At 34.4% G+C, this 18,899-nt stretch overlaps 1 protein-coding gene and 1 non-coding gene across 3 annotated transcripts in view; both read right to left on the bottom strand.

Moving 5' to 3' along the window:
• The window catches only part of LOC126977502 (estradiol 17-beta-dehydrogenase 11-like), a 90,762-nt gene that overhangs the window by 43,336 nt on the left and 28,527 nt on the right, over positions 1-18,899 (bottom strand). For both annotated transcript variants that reach the window (XR_007732217.1, XM_050826349.1), the window contains exon 2: positions 13,794-14,184. Coding sequence is in view for 1 of the 2 variants with exons in the window: in XM_050826349.1 (XP_050682306.1) it covers positions 13,794-14,097 (304 nt within the window). In the remaining variant the exon portion in view is untranslated. The remainder of the gene's footprint in view (positions 1-13,793; positions 14,185-18,899) is intronic.
• Trnas-gga (transfer RNA serine (anticodon GGA)) lies at positions 2,554-2,627 on the bottom strand. Its single transcript has one exon. It is a non-coding gene; the product is annotated as a tRNA-Ser (tRNA).

An 18,899-nucleotide genomic window follows, 5' to 3' on the forward strand; every position in this document is an offset into this window, starting at 1 on the left:
GATAAATAAATCAGTCTCGTGTACGAGAACAGGTGTTTGTGGGATATGAGAGACAAAAATTATCACAACAGATATATATCTCGGAAAAAGTGGGAGAAAGTTGCTACAGAACTCAACACTCTACATTTTGAACTATCCTTTGTCGTCTCTTATAGAAAATAACTCGTTGACATGCTCTGTCTTTCCACCATTTAACAATAATAATTTAAATAATGGACTTTCAAGAAAATTAAATTCATCAAATTCGTCCATCTTCGCTGGACGGCAGAAACGAACTGACTATCAGAATAACAGAAAACGCGCACAGTGTAAACGCCTTGTTCTGACGAGAATTTCGGAAGTACTCGTCAGATTTTTTTTTTTCAGAACAAATTTTCGTCAGAACTTGCATCCATAGTAACCCTAGCCTTAGGCACCTACGTAAACATACCTAGAGGCGCGAAGATCTTCAAGACAGGCCAACTTGAATAGTCGGCTGTCACTGGAAGGTATAAAAGGCATTTATTTAATCAAAATTGATACCTTTAGAATTCTTTTTGATGTCATTTCTAATATACTAGACACTACTATCACTTCGGAAACAAATGGCGCTCTGAGAGAGAAGAAGCGGCGCAAGACACTCTCCCAGCATTCTTTTTTTTTGGACGTTTGCCAATCACTAAACTCCTAGGAGCATACAACCGAGTTACATAATCTCTGGACCTCGCTGGAACGCGATGTCCCCTTCCATTCCCCTTTCACCCCCTCGTACTCGTTATGTTGCGTCCGTACGGTTTGCAGTTTCATTATCGTTAGGTACATGTCGTGATATTTTCGCGCTATCACTGCTTTGTTTTTGAAGATTACGTGTAGTATTTTCTTTTTTTTATCTTTAATTTAATCTGAGTAAAAGTCTTCTCAAATGTGGAGAGGCATAAAAAAGTTTTAGATAGGCATAACAGACAAAAACAGTACAGCAAGGTATCTAATTAGTCAAAGTAAGTAAGTAATTCTTTCTTATGTCATCATACGAGTTGTTAAGTAGCTTTTTTGGCCTTGTCAGATTTATCCTCGACCTTACAACCAGAAGATAGGATAGGTAGCGTTCAAATGTCGCCTGCTGTCTTAACCGCTCGCGTCAGTTCTCAGTTAGTACCGAATAAGGGACTACGCGCACTTATTCAGCTCCATTCGCTTTTCGCTGAACGATTTTGGTCACACTTATACAGCTCTGCTTCTATCAGCCGCATACGGCGTCGTAAGAGTGAGAATAATAACTTTAAATCACGTCTGCACTCCTTAATCTTTACGTGCATAATGATTACGTCAAATCAATGCAGGAACAATGCAGGTCGCAACTTGTCGACAAAGAGTCGCGAACCATCCCTGTAAAGAGCTGTTCCGCCGCATTCGACGGCGAACAGCGCTGTACGCGGCGGAACAGCGCCGAACGCTCTCTATAGCATTCGCATAATAAAAACACATTTATCCTCATTTTAAGCTGGTTTGCCGCGAAAGCAGAATGGACGCGGAAAGCTGAATCGACGCGTACACGTCTCCATACAAAATTGTTGTTTTCTATGGACAAAAGCTGAAAAGAGCTGAATAAGTGCGCGTATTCCCTAAGTTAGTATAATGTATTATGAATCCATCGCAGCTCTGAATACGATTTAAATGAATCTTATTAGCAAGAAGAATAAAGAGCACTTCCCTATCTCAAGGCGGTTGAATTTTTGAAGCGTGGAGAATATAAGAGGAGATTATTTTTTTTTATCTTCGATTTGTTTTGAAAACAAAAATGAGAGCATCCGGTCGTTTCGAAAAAATAAAGTTTTGTTAAAATATCTAGTTTTGTATTCCGTTTTTAATCGCTTGTTATCGCTCTAAATATAAATCGTATAAAGTAGTCCTTATCGGCAGTCGGCACTTCGCAGACGGCAAGTGTTCGCGTACCAACAGAGTCCAAACACGTTGCTCTGTGATAATATACTATCTACCGATATAGTCGAATGGTTAGTGACCCTGACTACTAAGCTTAGAGGTCCCGGGTTCGAATCCCGGTAGTTGCAATCATATATGATGAATATGGATGTTTGTTTCCGAGTCATGGATGTTTATATTTATTTATGTATGTTTAAGTAAGTATATTGTATTAAATATATCGTTATAAGGCTATGCCTAGTTTGGGGCAAGATAATTTGTGTAAAAGTGTATCAATATAAATTTTTAGCTCATACACTTTATCTTATAAAGATTCGCTTTTTTCGGGCGTCCCGTGACTGCATATTTTTTTTAAGTATTCTCAGATCGGTTTCAGCAGTTAAAGTTTTGGAATGTGTCATCTTAAAACCTCAAGTTAGGTCCTTAGCCTACAATAAATGCCTGATTAATATCTTAAGTATCGGTTGTCTTGTTAATGTCCAAAAAGCAGTGGCAAAAGTTCAATCGAAGACCTTGACACTTCAGGTCATATAAAACAAAGATCATCTGAGGTCACGCGCAAATTCAAAAGATAAACCTGATTTTGGGTCGCTTGTAATATATTACACAAATAAAATTTGAAACAAAATTTTATGAACGATGCGGGACTCGAACCCGCGACCTCTCGCGTTCCGTGCGAGCGCTCTTACCAATTGAGCCAACCGTTCGAGTGACGTATCTTTTGATGACGTTTGACATATGGTGTATAACGTTCTATTTTTATGAAAATAAGTGACGAGACGGGCAGGACGTTCTGCTGAAAGTTATTGATACGTTCTGCCCATTACAATGCAGTGCCGCTCAGAATTCTTGAAAGCCCCAAAAATTCTGAGCGGCACTACAACTGCGCTCGTCACCTTGTGACATAAGATTTTAATACATTTGCCCAGTAATTTCACTAGCTACGGCGCCTTTCAAACCGAAACACAGTAATGCTTACACATTATTGCTTCACGGCAGAAATAGGCGCCGTTGTGGTACCCATAATCTAGCCGGCAACCTGTGCAAAGGAGCCACCCACTGGTATGACTGGTACTTTCCTATGACGTATCTAAATATTTGCAAGAGCGACATCTCAACTCAATTTCCTAATATGCAAATATTGGGGTTATCAACTGAGAGTTGAACAAAGCATACGAGATTTTATTTGAGAGGTCGCAGGTTCGGGTCCCGCAACGTTCATAAAATTTTATTTGTGTATTAATCCTAGAAGTGAGGGTTATCACTTTTAAACATAACATATCGCTTGTAATAATTTGCGATAATTTTATCAAAGACTAAACTATTATAAATTGTACATTGCCTTCCTATTTATAAATATTATCAGCGTATATTTACAATGTTAATTGCAATAGACTGCATGAAGTGATTAGTGTTCATCACGACTATAATAATAATTATATGCCATTAGTTAGCAATGAATCATGTATGTATTGGTTTTATCATCGTATACCTACATGATATTGCGATAAACTGAAATATTAACATTGGTTAATACATTACTTTTTATTTTACGGTATATTGCTCTTAATAGTGATTTTCATTATTATAACACTAGAAATAAGAGATTGCTTGTAACTTATTCTAGTAGGCTTCAAAGGATACATAATAGCTTTAAGGGTAAATGTATACACTTCTATAATAAAGTCCCAGCCACTGTTCAGGCATTATCTATAAATAGATTTAAATGTTTTATAAAAAAAATGGCTCTGTCGTAAATCCTATTACTCCACTGCTGAATATCTAATAATAGGACAGCCTGGGACTAGATAGTGATTATTTTATAGCGATAGAAATGACTGTACAATACTGTATATTTTTATTGAAAAGAGCGCAAAAAAAGAATGCTGTAAGAGTTTCTTGCGCCGCTTCTTCTCTCTCAGAGCGCCATTTGTTTCCGAAGCGGTAGTAGTATCTACTTATCTAGTAGTTATTAGAAATGACATCAAAGAGAATTCTAAAGGAATCAATTTTGAGAAAATAAATGCCTTTTATTTGTAAGGCTATTTATTCTGAGGTCTTAGGTAATTGCTAGAAACTGTGACAATCATTATGTTAACACGAGGTACAAGCATAAACTTGTTATACCTACTACTCGGTCATGTCGAGTTAGTAAGTCTTTTTTTATTGGGCGATGTATATATATGCTTCTACAATATGATCCCAGAGAATGTACAATACAAATGTGTTACGAAAAAGTTTGTGTGTGAAAGGTTACTATAACATCAGTGATTTTCTTAATAATACCACAGACTGGGAATGAAGCTAACACCCTCAAGCTCTTAAATTATAAATGTTTATTGTTCGATATTACATTGTCATCCACATTTTTATAAAAAAAAGCCCGCTGAATTTTTTGCGCCCATTCTTCTCAGGTCTGAGGCAGTGTATTTTGAATGGGTGGTAGTTTTTGACGTTCAATAAGAGATTTTGAATAAAAATATTTGAATTTGAGGCGTTTCAAAATGTAATATGAGACCACGAACAGATATATAAAGATAGTCATAAAATACAGTGATTACGGTTTCGGTCAACATCTTCTAAAATACAGTGCTTAAGAACAGCGTATATGTACCTAGACGGTTAGTCGTCTAGTCGTCTAGTCTTGTCCGCCAATGATGGTCAAAGGTTAACCAGTAAACTTCATTTGATTGATAAATAGCCGATTAGTAAACCAATTTTCGGTGGAAGTTTGCATGGCAATGTACATCGTATATTTTTTTAGTTTTATCATTCACTTATTTTAGAAGTTTAAAGAGCTCGGGGGCGCTTGCGCAAACTATTCAGTTTAGGAAAAAATAATATTATGAACCTCAATATCATTTTTTTAGACCTATCTATTCATAGATACACGTATGGGTTTCATGAAAAATAAATTTGAGTTTCAGTTTTAAGTATTAAGTACCCGCAAAATTTATTGTTTTTTTTTTCTATTTTTGTGTGAAAATGTTAATGCGGTAAACAGAATACATCTACTTACCAAGTTTTAACAGTATAGTTCTTATAGTTTCGGAAAGAAGTGGCTGTGACATATGGACGGATAGACAGACAGGAAAACATGACGAATCTATAAGGGTTCCGTTTTTGCTACAGAACCCTAAAATTGGTGTTCTGTGAAAGTGACAGTGACAAAGAGACAGTGACATTGACAGAATCATATATGACTTGACTACTGGTCTTTGTTGGCGAGCGCTCTATGCTGGAAAATCGGGCCCCTGTTTTATATTAACTCTTTTAAAATACTGTTGGTTCAACATCATTTCAAAGAATGATAATAAGATTTCTTGTTTAAGTAATTTAACGATTTAATTATAATGTTTCTAACATAAGTGTTAACAATGAGTCGGATTTTCCTTAACAATATTTAATAGCGTGTATCATTTTCTTCACGTTAATAACACATGACTTGTGCAACCTTAAATCCTTAAATAGTCTCATAGTATAAGTATGTATCTTATATCTTTAAACGAACAATTTTTGTATATATATTCTTAATCCCGGAAACGGCTCCAACGATTTGAATGAAATATTGTATATAGGTAGTTTCGGGGGAGAGAAATCGATCTAGCTAGGTTTCAATTTAAAAAAAAAATGTAGTTTTATCCGTGTTTTAGTGAGAAACAGCTACAATAGCATTAGAATGCAAAGGTAAATTTCGCCACTATATACAAGACTATAATGGCTGGACTCATTGGGTGATCCGGAAAGCAAAAGACCCCGGTTAGAATCCAGATGTCCTATTAGTTTTTTTTTGGGTTAATTTTTTGTACATTCTTAAAAATCCGAGCAAGGCTTGGTCGTCCGAATATTATGTCATAATAATGCATCCGACGGGCGGATTGGATGTAACATAAAAAAATGCAATGCCATGTAAAAAAGTGCACAATGAAATGAAATTTTATTTTCAGGAAACATTGTACTTAAGATGTTAACATAATATTATTGATAATCCAATATGTTTCGTCAAATGACATGCAAAATATGTTATACAAAAGAATAAATAACATTATAAGCGAGAAGTTCATCAGATAAACGATACGCCATACCCTTTTCAATGCAGACTCGGTATATCTATCACACTTTACAAACAAAGTTACTCAACTCTTTTCTCTTTATTTTTAACCAAACAAAAAAAATATTTTGAACTAATATTAATATTATCACTATTTCTATCTATCTGTGCGTTTTTGGTATTTTTGATTTTTTAGCATTATTTCGACGCATAAACGATCAACAAAATGACTTAAATGACTTAGTAGTTAAAAAAACCTGTTGAATAGTAAATCACATATAATTATTTCAATAATATTTATTAAGTATGTATATTGTATGGCAAATATATCTATACAACTTGAAACGATATTAGCATCGACAGCCTAGAACGTGTCGTTGAGATTATCCTAAAAGTGACGTTTGATTATTTGTGAAATTCGAATATTCGTCTCTAACATTTTCAACTAAGAGTACGGTTTCATGAAAAAAAACATTATTCATTATCATTATCATTGTCGGTTCTAAACCGACAATATCGAATAATGTTTCGTTCGTTCAATCATCGTTTTGACATTGAATACGATGTAACTAAGAGTAGGATTTGACACGACTAATGCCACGATTTATCGAATATCAATTTTAAGAGTAGGCCCCCAGACCGCGTCCGATAGTTCGGCCGTACCAAATCCGACCATGTGTTTAGGCTATTAGTCTGATCAGCACTTGTATTTATTCCACTGTTGACTGTCCCGCCCACGTCAGCTTGACGGTATGTTGTTTTAGGATAATTAAATCTGAATAGGCCTCAGCTAATATTTCCTCCCTAAATATAACTTTTTTCATGTACAACCAATACTTTTCGCAGCGCATACCCTATAACTTCTTTATACTGCCATTTTTTTATATCTTGAACTAGATTATTACAGTTTTCATTTCTAATATTTTATTATTAAAATAACTCACATCAACTAGCAACTCGGGCAGATATTCAAGTGAAATCTATTTTAAAAACGATTAAGTAGGTTCATTAATATTAAATTTAAATTATACTATTAAATTATCTTGTTTTCTCGTTATATACCACATATTTGTAATAGTTTTCTTGATAAAATCCTGAAATTGCACAAAAGATTCACGAAATCCAGACAAATGGCGGCATTACTTGTGTGTCTAGATGTTGCAATAACCAGCGATGGTTATCAAATCAACAAACTCTAATTTCACTCCACGATAATTTAAGCTTACTTTATATTGTTACGTTGCTTTAATTACCAACTTGTTTTTCGGGGGATTATGATTATTATGATATGATTTTATACAAGGTTAAATATAATAAATGGATAAAATAAAATAATTAAACATAATAATAGGATGAATGGTTTTTAAAAATAATAAGCAATTTTGGAATTGAAGATTATCTCATGTCCTATTCCAGTTCCCGTTCCTAAAACATTATATGAATCTTATTTCGAGGAAGATTTCTATGGCAAACTAAACCTACAATTGGTATAGTTATAGCTTATCGACGTTATTTTCATCATTTCCCAAGGTCTAGTTTATCGTTGTACCAAATTTCATCAAAATCGGTTTAGAGGCTCCGGCCTTAAAGCGTAACAAACAAACTTACATTCAGATTTATACTGTTAGTAGGAATAATTAAATAACGGTTTCAGAACACTGTATGCAGGATTTATAGCATCACTTGATAAATGTTACAAGAGTTTTCTATATCGAGTCATATTTGATGTCAGACTTCGTGAATACATGGAATTGCATCAACAAACAAAGCAAAAATGGAATGTATTGCTAAGAGGAAGTCTACGTATTTGTACGGCTTTTATAGCGATGAGGAAATATTGCATCGACACGACGGTTGGATTAATTAAATACTTGTATTATGTTCTACTATAAATAAAGTTTACCTTCAAAATATATTTTGCAATTAAATTAATTTGGAGGGCACGGCCACTCAACAGCCAAATAACCGGAAAATAAATCAGAAATCTAAATGCACATATATTTTGCATTCGATTACATAACCTTGGTAAGTAGTATATAAATTGCTAGGCATTTCAAGTTCAAAAACTGATTAAGTACTACATTCTACACTCATAACAGTCACAAACTTCTTAAAGGCTACTTACTACTCGGTTAAGGCCAGTTAGTAAGTATTTACCACATCTTTCTCTATAACACAATCACTATTTACCAGCTTTACCAACTTTGATACCACGACTTGAGAATAGAACGTCCGCCCTTAGTCTATTCGATTAATAAATTTTATAGTAACGGAATTACATGACATCAAAAAGAATTTTAAAGGAATCAATATTGAGAAAATAAATGCCTTTTATGCCTTTATTAAAAAGAAGGAAAACCCAGTGAATTTCTTGCGAACGTTCTTCTTAGGTCTGAGGCATATTTTTGCAAATGGTAATTTTTGACATTCGATAAGTAATTTAAATTGAATGATTAATTGAATACAAATATATTGACGACCTGTTTAGCCTAGTGGTTAGCGATCCTACCTACTAAGGTATAGGTCCCGGTTTCGAATACCGGTAGGTGCAAGCATTTATATGATGAATATGGATGTTTGTTTCCGAGTCAGTATATATGTATGTTTAAGTAAGTATATTGTATTAAATATATCGTTGTCTTGCAACCATAGTACAGGCTATATATAATATATGCCTAATTTGGGGCAAGATAATTTGTGTAAAAAGTGATTTTATTAATCTATACTAATAAATGGAGAGCTGGTATTTCCCTTTGGTTATGCTAAAACTACTAAACCGATTGGAATAATACTTATACCATAAGATGCGGCGTGTTTCGATAAAGATTATAGTATATAATATGTTGGTGAATATTTGTCCGTAACCTATATTTTTTTTACTTTGTAATACTTATATATTCGCAATACAAATAATTCATTCAATGATATTTCATTACATATTGCAAGTCATACAATGAACCGGCGCGGGGTATTTAATTTATATGGCAAAATCACGTTACAATTGCCATCTGATATCTCTTTCTGTGTATGTGGAGCTTGTTGTACTCCACTAAACATCCTAAAATATACAGTCAACCTTATTGCAAATCACCATTAATTCCAATAATATATTAACAGGAAATGCTATGTATACACAAATATATTAAACAAAATGTGTTCAATTACATATATATTCAAACAAAGCAAATCTTATAACTATATTTACAATGCTATGATTACATAAAACTAAAACTATCACTACGGAGAAGCGTACCAAGAATACTGGCAGTATTTCCACGTTGGATAGCTAGGCTGATCCATTGACAGAAATAGCTGCCAGCGCTTGGGTTGCCAGTAACCTTATTGAGGCGCGAAGATAGTACCTACTTTGTACATTCTTCGCGCCTCTGGGAGTTGAGTTCTGAAGAGCAATTATTATACACGATTTTTGCCACTTAATTCGAAAATCGCTCTACATGCCATAGAGCACATTTCAAGGATCTTTCTTCCACCTTCCTCCCAACCCCAGGTCAATATGACAGACCTACAGAAAGTCATGTACAGTAACTGATCCGAAACTTCGGGAATACTGTAAGAGTGCATTAGAAGCGGTGATGACATAGCAGTAGGCAACCATTCATTACCTATCTATATATATAAAAATGAATTGCTGTTCGTTAGTCTCGCTAAAACTCGAGAACGGCTGGACCGATTTGGCTAATTTTGGTCTTGAATTATTTGTGGAAGTCCAGAGAAGGCTTAAAAGGTGAATAAATAGGAAAATGCTGCTAAATTAAATAAAAAAAACTAATTTCTTTTTCCTTTGATGTGTCCATACATAATTTCTATGAGAGAATTTATTGACGCACGGTTTGACAGTTCTGCTGTGAAACAATTTCATTACGACAGCAGGGTGCATATTTTACGAAGTATCTTTTGATGTTATGATATATTATTGACAAATTCATATAAAAACATTATGTTATTATTATTATATACAGAACAACGTGTGTCGGGTCAACTAGTATACAATAAATAAACACAAGACTTCACTATCCCGCTCCTTTACCATAGACAAACATATTTTTCAAAGAGTCATTTCACATACCATAAATTAAACAACACCTATAAACCGTCCACTGTTCCATGACGGATATTGCAATATAGTTGCCATTGTTGTAACATAGCTACTACGACATTATATCTGTCACATAACATGACACGAAGAAAGTTTGCACTTATACACTAAACAAGAGTGAATAAGTATCATAAAGCTAGCCACTTTCTAAAACAATTAACTCATAAAACGACTATGTCGTAAACGTGGATGTTTATTTATAGACCTAGCTGTAGGTACATTTCCAGAGAGAAAATACATTAATTGTATACGAAAAGGTTAACAACGTTGCTGTGTGTATTTGGTTGATTGGTAATTTTTGGGTATTGTCATGTCTATATTATAAGGCAGAAAGGAAATGTCTGAAAGTTTATGATCAGCACTTTACTCATGATTAATCGGTGTTGATACCTTCATCAGGGTGAGTATAGTGAGTTCGCGGTTACGTCCCGTTTAGCATTGCGTATTTGCTCTCGTAGTGCGCGGCTCGATGGAGTGCGGGGAGCGGGGTGTTTATAAAGATCACGGTACGACTGTAACTCTTGCATCGCTATTGGCGTTCACGGGTGTACAAAATGTACTTCAATATGTTCTTTTCACATATGATCTTCAGCATTGAGGGTCTTCAAGATGCGTTTAACGACATGGGTTTCCAAGTATGTGGGCCGAGTCCGAATTGTTCATAAAATTTGTTTTCAGTTTTATTCGTGTAATTAATCCCAGAAGTGAGGGTTATTACTTTAAAAACATAACGATTATTATACGTTTGTTGTATAAGTATGATGTTCTGCTAATAAATAGATTTTTGGGATATGAAGTTCGAGAAATGGAATGTTTCCATAAGGCGCGAAGTAGTTCTCTGGCAACGAATGCATATTTTACTAACGGCCGTTTTTAATAATACGTTTATTACTCTAGTTACGGGTAAATTGCTATCACTGTTTAATGACAAGATCTTATCTATCCATAGTTATGTCCAATATAGGTTACATGTTAGACGATAGGTTTTTGAAATGTAAGTAAGCGTAAAAGGATAGATTTGTCTACCTCTAGTAAGTTAAATTAAGGAAAGATAGTTTTTTGAAAACGGCCTTAAGCAGATAGGGCGAGTCAGTGTCTGGAATAACTATACTAATCAAAGATTTTCGCTGGCATTACCAATGAAACAATCTCGAAAATATACCTTATTTATTAAGTAGTTGCTTGATTTTTATATCGCTACGGATGTATTTTTAAGTGCGCTCAAGACTCAAGTAAAATAAATCGTTATAAATTGAAATGCATTTTTTAAATCATAAAATTTATGATTTTACTAATTATTGTATATTTTGTACCGGATAACTGAAGGCCACCAGAATGCGCGGCCTCGTTCTATACTTGTTCGATGACATAGTTAGCTGATAAGTTATTCTCATACACTGTTTTATAATATAGCTCAGTTATAGAAATTCAGTCGGTTTAATCCAGTGTGCTTTTAAAGGAAACTCTTCTATGCAATAAAACTATTTTATGAGAAAAAGCTTATATAATTTATGCGTCTAGATCATAGGTTCTCAACGTGGGCGATAACGCCCCCTTGTGGGCGTTTGAGACTTTCGGGGGGCAGTAGAAGACCCTGAGAAAATTAGGGGGCATTAAGATGGCGCAGATGGGGCGTGGGCAGATTAAAAAATATAATCGAAAAAGGCAAAAAATACACGAAAACACCCTAGAAAAAAATCATATTCTCAAAGTGGGCGGTGAGCAAAATAAGGTTGAGAAACTATGGTCTAGATACATCCCATTGCTGTTAGACAACCGATGAAAACAGGCCCGGTTTATTACTTTAGTGTGTGTGACAAGCTACGTCTTATGCTTGCGATTTGTATTTCATTGCTCAAAATAGAGGTTAACTGTCAACCTCGACGTTTTTCGACGTTTTCACAGCTGTCACAGTCTATCTAGACGTATAAATGATCTAAGATAAAAAGTTATAACATGACCAAGATGTCCATCTGATGGTAAGTACAAAGCTCAGGAAATACTCTAAATTCTGAGTGGTATCCCACTGCATAGTAGTACTAGATATGGCGTCCTTCAAACGGATTTTTCTTTTTTTTTATGAAAATAAGGGCAGGACGTTCAGCTGATGGTAATTGATACGCCCTGCCCAATACACTGCAGTGCCGCTCAGGATTCTTGAAAAACCAAAAATTCAGAGCGGCCCTGCATTTGCGGGACATAATATGTAAAACCTCATTTGACCAGTAATTTCACTAGCCCTAAGAACGTTAGTAGCAACATGTTTGGAATTGGAAATCCCAAAAATATTAAGAAAAGTTCGAGAACAATTTGAAAATACTTGAATCACCTAGTGTTTCCTATTTTTTGTTATAAAACCTTGCGCAACTGTTTACCCGATATTTTACTGTCTGTTATCCGCTTCAAACTTGTTTCTAGAACGTTTTATTTTTTTTTATTAAGAATAAGGAAATATACACGATTAATTTATCAGGCTAATTAGTGGATAAATAAAATGATTTTTCATCACAACAGCCCGTAACCGTAATCTCGTAACATAGCTCTTACGCTCATATTCCAATATTAAAGCACCCGTACTTTATATTTTACAGTAATTAGTGTTTGATGTTGCCCAATTATGTTACCCTGGTAACTCATAGCAAGTTTTATTATGAATGTACACGAAATTATTTAATTCCTCTGGTTAATAATATGTTTACTAGGAATTGTATAAAATATATTCATATTTTACAGAACTTTATATCTTTAAAAAAAAACATATAAACTAACAGTATAAACAGAAAATATTTGGCTGTCCATAAATAAATACTCAAAAACTATAAACGGATTTAAAAGTGTTCTAATTTGGTTTTATTGCTACATTCGAGTAAATTATTAGTTAGGTGTCAATTTTGAGTTAGCCCCCATTAAAATACCAGAAAGTATACTCGGACTCACTGAGCAAAAAATTCAAGAAATATATTAAAGCTTCTTTGACAAAGAAGGCTAATAATAGTATAGTAGATTATATAGTGGATAATGATGTATGGTTCTTGTCTGGTTCTGCGCAGGCCACCTAACATTGTATGCTATATTATATTAAGAAGGCTTAGTTATATATTTATATATAGTATATGGGCTGGGAGTTTTTTTTTATGGAATAGGAGGACAAACGAGCGTACGGGTCACCTGTTGTCAAGTGATCACCGCCGCCCACAATCTCTTGCAACACCAGAGGAATCACAGGAGCGTTGCCGGCCTTTAAGGAAGGTGTACGCGCTTTTTTTGAAGGTACCCTTGTCGTATCGCCCCGGAAACACCGCACAAGGAAGTTCATTCCACAGCTTTTTAGTACGTGGAAGAAAGCTCCTTGAAAACCGCACTGTGGAGGACCGCCACACATCCAGATGGCGGGGATGATATTCTAACTTGTGGCGTGTCGTGCGAAGGTGGAATTCGGCGGCAGGAATCAGGATAAACCGCTCTTCGGAACACTCCCCGTGATAAATGCGATAGAAGACACACAATGAAGCGACGTCTCTACGCAACGCCAAGTGATCCAGCCGTTCACAGAGCACTGGGTCCCCGACAATTCTTATCAGTTCTTCTCCCCATGTCAAAGCCGTACATGACGTTCATCAAGTATTGTTGCAATATGTTATTATCACTCACTGTTTGAAATAAATATATATCTATTTACTTTGTATAAAATAAAATATTGCGTACCTTTTTGGTTAATATCCAACAGCACAATAACACAGCCTAACCTCGCTAGCCTCAAAGCGAGTAGACTGCCAAGTCCTCCGCCGCCCCCTGTGATCAACGCAATACGTCCATTTAAATCCTTCTTTGGATGTCCAATAATCGATCTGTATATTCCTTGAAATAAGTACCCGACGACTGTTATCAATATTACAATAAGGTCGAAAATCGCTTGTACCATTGTATACTTATTCCTCATGCATTCTGGTATCTCTTTTGTCAAAGGTCCCGGTCTCATGCCATTGGTATATTCTTGAGTTTGCGACATGTTTGTAAAATGTATCTTCTATAATATTTAATATCTTATCATAACTCTTATAAGGTTTTATGGCAGCACGCACTTGCACTCGAAAATCTGTGGAAAATAAATAAATTAGTCAATTGATTTATTTATTTTATTTACTACTAGTCTGTGGTAAATTTTTAATGCATGGCACACCGATGTAATAAAATAATAATAATGATGTAAGCGTGTACTAAGAAGGTATTATTCTAATTTTTCACCCTTAAGGGTTGTATGCAAGTTTCTTATTTTCAAAGTAAGAAACACAATTTTTTTTTTAAATTATGAGGCACAAAAATATATTTATACACAACAATAAAGTAGAAAAGACTTCTAAACTAACGAAAGATATATAAATAAAGCAATTTATTATTATAGCTATCATTTAGGCAAATAAAGTTTCAAATTTGATATGCAGCTACAGAGATTAAGGCCGTTTTAATATAAAAAAATAATTCTTCATTATATTGGCATAAAAGGCATTTATTTTTTCTCAAAATTGATTCCTTTAGAATTCTTTTTGATGTCATGTCTTATACTACTAGATACTACTACCGCTTCGGAAACAAATGGCGCTCTGAGAGAGAAGAAGCGGCGCAAGAAACTCTCCCAGCATTCATTTTTTTTGCGCTCTTTTCAATAAAAATATACAATATTGTACAGTCATTTCTATCGCTATAAAATAATCACAATCTAGTCCCAGGCTGTCCGATCATTTAGATATTCAGCAGTGGAGTAATAGGATTTACGACAGAGTCATTTTTTTATAAAACATTTAAATTTATTTATAGATAGTGCCTGAACAGTGGTTGGGACTTTATCGTAGAAGTGTATACATTTACCCTTAAAGCTATTATGTATCTTATGTAAAGACAATATAACTATGTCAATTGTATTCTTGACAAGTGGAAAATTTCACAGTCATATTTTACAAAGTATATCTTTTTGTACTTTGCACAATGTGAGATGACGTCAGTATTAAACAAGTTTGGATCAATTATATGATTCAAGATTCTCTATACGAGAAAAGTCCAATGCCAAACAATAGCTTTAAAGATTGACTTAAGTTGACATTTGTAATAAAACTGTTTTATTTAAGTTCTCACACTCAGGTACTCAGCCTTAACCCTTAACCTTATATAACTAACTAGTTCTAGCCATAAATATTGTTACAACTTAACATTAATTATATTAATCACAATGTTTTTTTATGTCATATCTAGTTAGTTAATATCTTATGTATCATATTTAGTTAGTTAGTATTTTTCTTAATATCTAGATCTTACTACGTGTTACTTATTTTTGGATATGTTATTATTTATGGTACAACTTAGAATCTTCTTATTTCTCTATTTTTTTTAAACATTTTTTATAGTTATTTAACATTCATATTATTTACAAAATGGAAAGAGTTATTAAATGAATATAGAACAGAAAAGCAATTACCTTTCATAAAGTGATAATGGACCCGTCGGTTAAATTTAAAACACTTGAAAAGCTTGGTAACAAATCAGCCGCTTGCTTAAATATCGTACCCCTACATACAAGATGGAAGTACGACCTACGCTGAGATTTATAGATTATACTAAGACTTTGCTCAGACTTTACTAACGTTAAACTTAGCCGAGTGTGTTAAAACGCGACCTTGACTTTTGCATTGGGCTGTCTCAGCTTAAGCTCAGCATAATTTTAGCTGTAAAATGACTATAAGAACGAAATTAAAGAATATGCTAAGCTTACACTCAGCAAAGTTTTACGTAAGTAAAGTCTGAGCAAAGTCTAAGTACGCTCTGTAGATGTCAGCCCTAGAGTCACGGGTTAACCGCGTCCTTCACCCGGCTCCCGGTGAGCTCTCGAAGGAACGATCGGGTTAGTTGTCAAAGCGAAACCCTGTCCCGTTTACTCTTATTTACTCATGTGATCCTGCTGAAACCAATTCAACACTTTTTTCGAAGCCTTCATTATTGGATCGAACGCGTATTTTTTTTAATGAAAATAAGGGACGAGATGAGCAGGACGTTCAGCTGATGGTAATTGATACGCCTTACCCGTTACAATGCAGTGCCGCTCAGGATTCTTGAGAACCCAAAAATACTGAACGGCATTACAATTGCGCTCGTCACCTTGAGACATAAGATGCTAAGTCTCATTTGACCAGTAATTTCCCTAGCTACGGCGCCCTTCAGACCGAAACACAGTAATGTTTTCAAATTACTGCGTCACAGCAGAAATAAGCGCCGTTGTGGTACCCATAATCTAGCCGGCTTCCTGTGAAAAGGAAGCCTCCCACTGGTAAAAGTACTATTGTTTCAGCGTTGAGCGAGTGAACAACTCCTAAGAGACCATACATTAATTGACGAATTCTTTTCACGTCAACATCTAAACAGTCGAGAGGCCAGCGGGAGCCGATTCTTCGATGGAGGCCGCGTTTAACCCGTAACTGTTTGCCGTGTGAACAGGCAGGTGGACTCCAACCTGGGGGCCTACTTCTAAAACCGATATTCGATAAATCGTGGCATTAGTCGTGTCGAATCCTACTCTTAGTTTCATCGTATTCAATGTCGAAACGATGATTGAACGAACGAAACATTATTCGATATGATCGGTCCTAACCCTACTCTTAGTTGAAAATGTCAGAGACGAATATTCGAATTTCACAAATAATCAAACGTCAGTTTTACGATAATCTCAACGACACCTTCTAGGCTGTCGATGCTATTATCGTGTCAAGTTGTATAGATATATTTGCCATACAATATTCATACTTAATAAATATTATTGAAATAATTATACGTGATTTACTATTCAACAGGATTTTTTTACTACTAAGTTATTTAAGTCATTGTGTTGATCGTTTATGCGTAGAAATAATGCAAATGGCCGCCTGAGAAATAGGAAGTTGACGAGAAGGGTTGAGTTACTTTTTTTTACATTTTATTTTCCGCGAGTTTTGTATTATTTATTCAATTTTAAATGGTCATATTATATTCATTACATATATTTTTAAAATTTACATCATGTGTTAATGATACCAAATTGGTGGTGCAGAGTCTGGCATGGTCCTTAACGCCTAAACTATGTTTTGACTTTTGACACTTCACAGCGACATAGCACAGATAATGTTTAGCTTTGAACATATTTCATTCACACTAACATCGTAAAAAAATCAAAATATTCGTCTATGGTAACGATAAACGATATGGAATTCGAACATTTGTTAGAGTAGGATAGTTGCGATATATTCGGAGTATTATCGTATCGTTCCGAATGTATCGTTGTCGATTTTGCGAGTAGACCTCCTGCATGTGGACTGACAAAACAGGCGGATATTACACTAGAGATATATTCGAATATTTAAATTATTATCGATTTCCGCAAAGTAATGCCTATTTTAAATAAGTTTCATTTTTAATTTCAAAGTTGCTTTTGTATGTCAAACTCGGGTTTGTATTACCTAAAAAGTTGGAGTATATGTACTTATCGATGATCCGTATTCCAGAAGAGGGTAAGTAATCTGTGATTAAATATATTTTGTTCAGTTTATGCGCAGTTATAAAAACAGTGATAATATGGCAATGATCAATCAATATCAGCTAATCAAGGCAAGACGGGGCATCGAAAGACACCGAGAGTATTTTTAACCCTTTCAAATATTAATTCAAAGCATAGTTCTCACATTTACTAAGATGATTCATTGACGGAGAACGTATACAAAATGCTTGACTAAAGATTAGTATTTAAACTACTTCATATACGCTAGCACTTATGTCGCAACGAATGGTCGGTTGGCAAATGTTGCACAAACTCTCCGCTTGATGTAGGGCTGTCATGTATTTTATTTTTTAAAGGGCATTATATCCTATTAACCCCGACTTTTTCGCAATAATTCGCACAAGAATTGCATATTTTTGGAATCGATCGAGACGCTACAACAATGATATTCTGATGACTGTCTGTAACAATGTGAATAATAATGATATTTACAAAAATGGATAAACATCCATATTGTCAAAAATTGAAAATGATTTTTTCACATAATGAAAATAATTAATTTAATGTAATTTTTTTGGAACTTGATGTTAGTATTAATTGGACGTAGTTCCTGAAAAACGTTCCACAAACATCACGTCTTAAGGAATTCGTGTTTAAAGTTTAATTAATATTAGTGTATTCCATACATACAGTGGGTTGGGCTACTAAGTCAAGTTATTAAATTATTTAATTGTAATTTTAATTAAAAATTTGTTCTTTATTTCAATTGTATTTTCTATGGGTTATAATTATGCCTGAAATAAATCATTATTATTATCAAATAGAGACCACATGAATAGAAAACAACTGTAGAGATATTTGCTCAGGGGACTATTATTATCCTATGGATAAGAATATCGCGTTAGACTTACTGTAAATAAATATGTCATGGTATTATTATTTAGTTTATACAATATACAATCAGCTAAGTAATCAATTAATTCGTTGGGATTTTAATAATATTATTTAAATTTACGATAAATTATAACTCGCCAAGTCACGTCGTTCCATAGCATATAATTAAGAAAAAGGACCCTAGCTTTGGACATCAAAAAATGTGTTGTTGTCATATACAAAAGCAGTAACTAACATTTTAAATAGGTACTCTGGTACGTTTATAGTTCAGTGCCTTTAAATTAACAGATGTGCTAACAGCTTTATAACTAGGATAAATTTACACTTTATATTCATAAGAATTTTGCAGATGACTATCATTTGGCAACGAAAGATAGTACAGAAACATTAGGTTTCAATTT

This window comes from Leptidea sinapis, chromosome 45, assembly GCF_905404315.1.
Source record: "Leptidea sinapis chromosome 45, ilLepSina1.1, whole genome shotgun sequence".
NCBI classification, from domain to species: Eukaryota; Metazoa; Arthropoda; class Insecta; order Lepidoptera; family Pieridae; genus Leptidea; species Leptidea sinapis.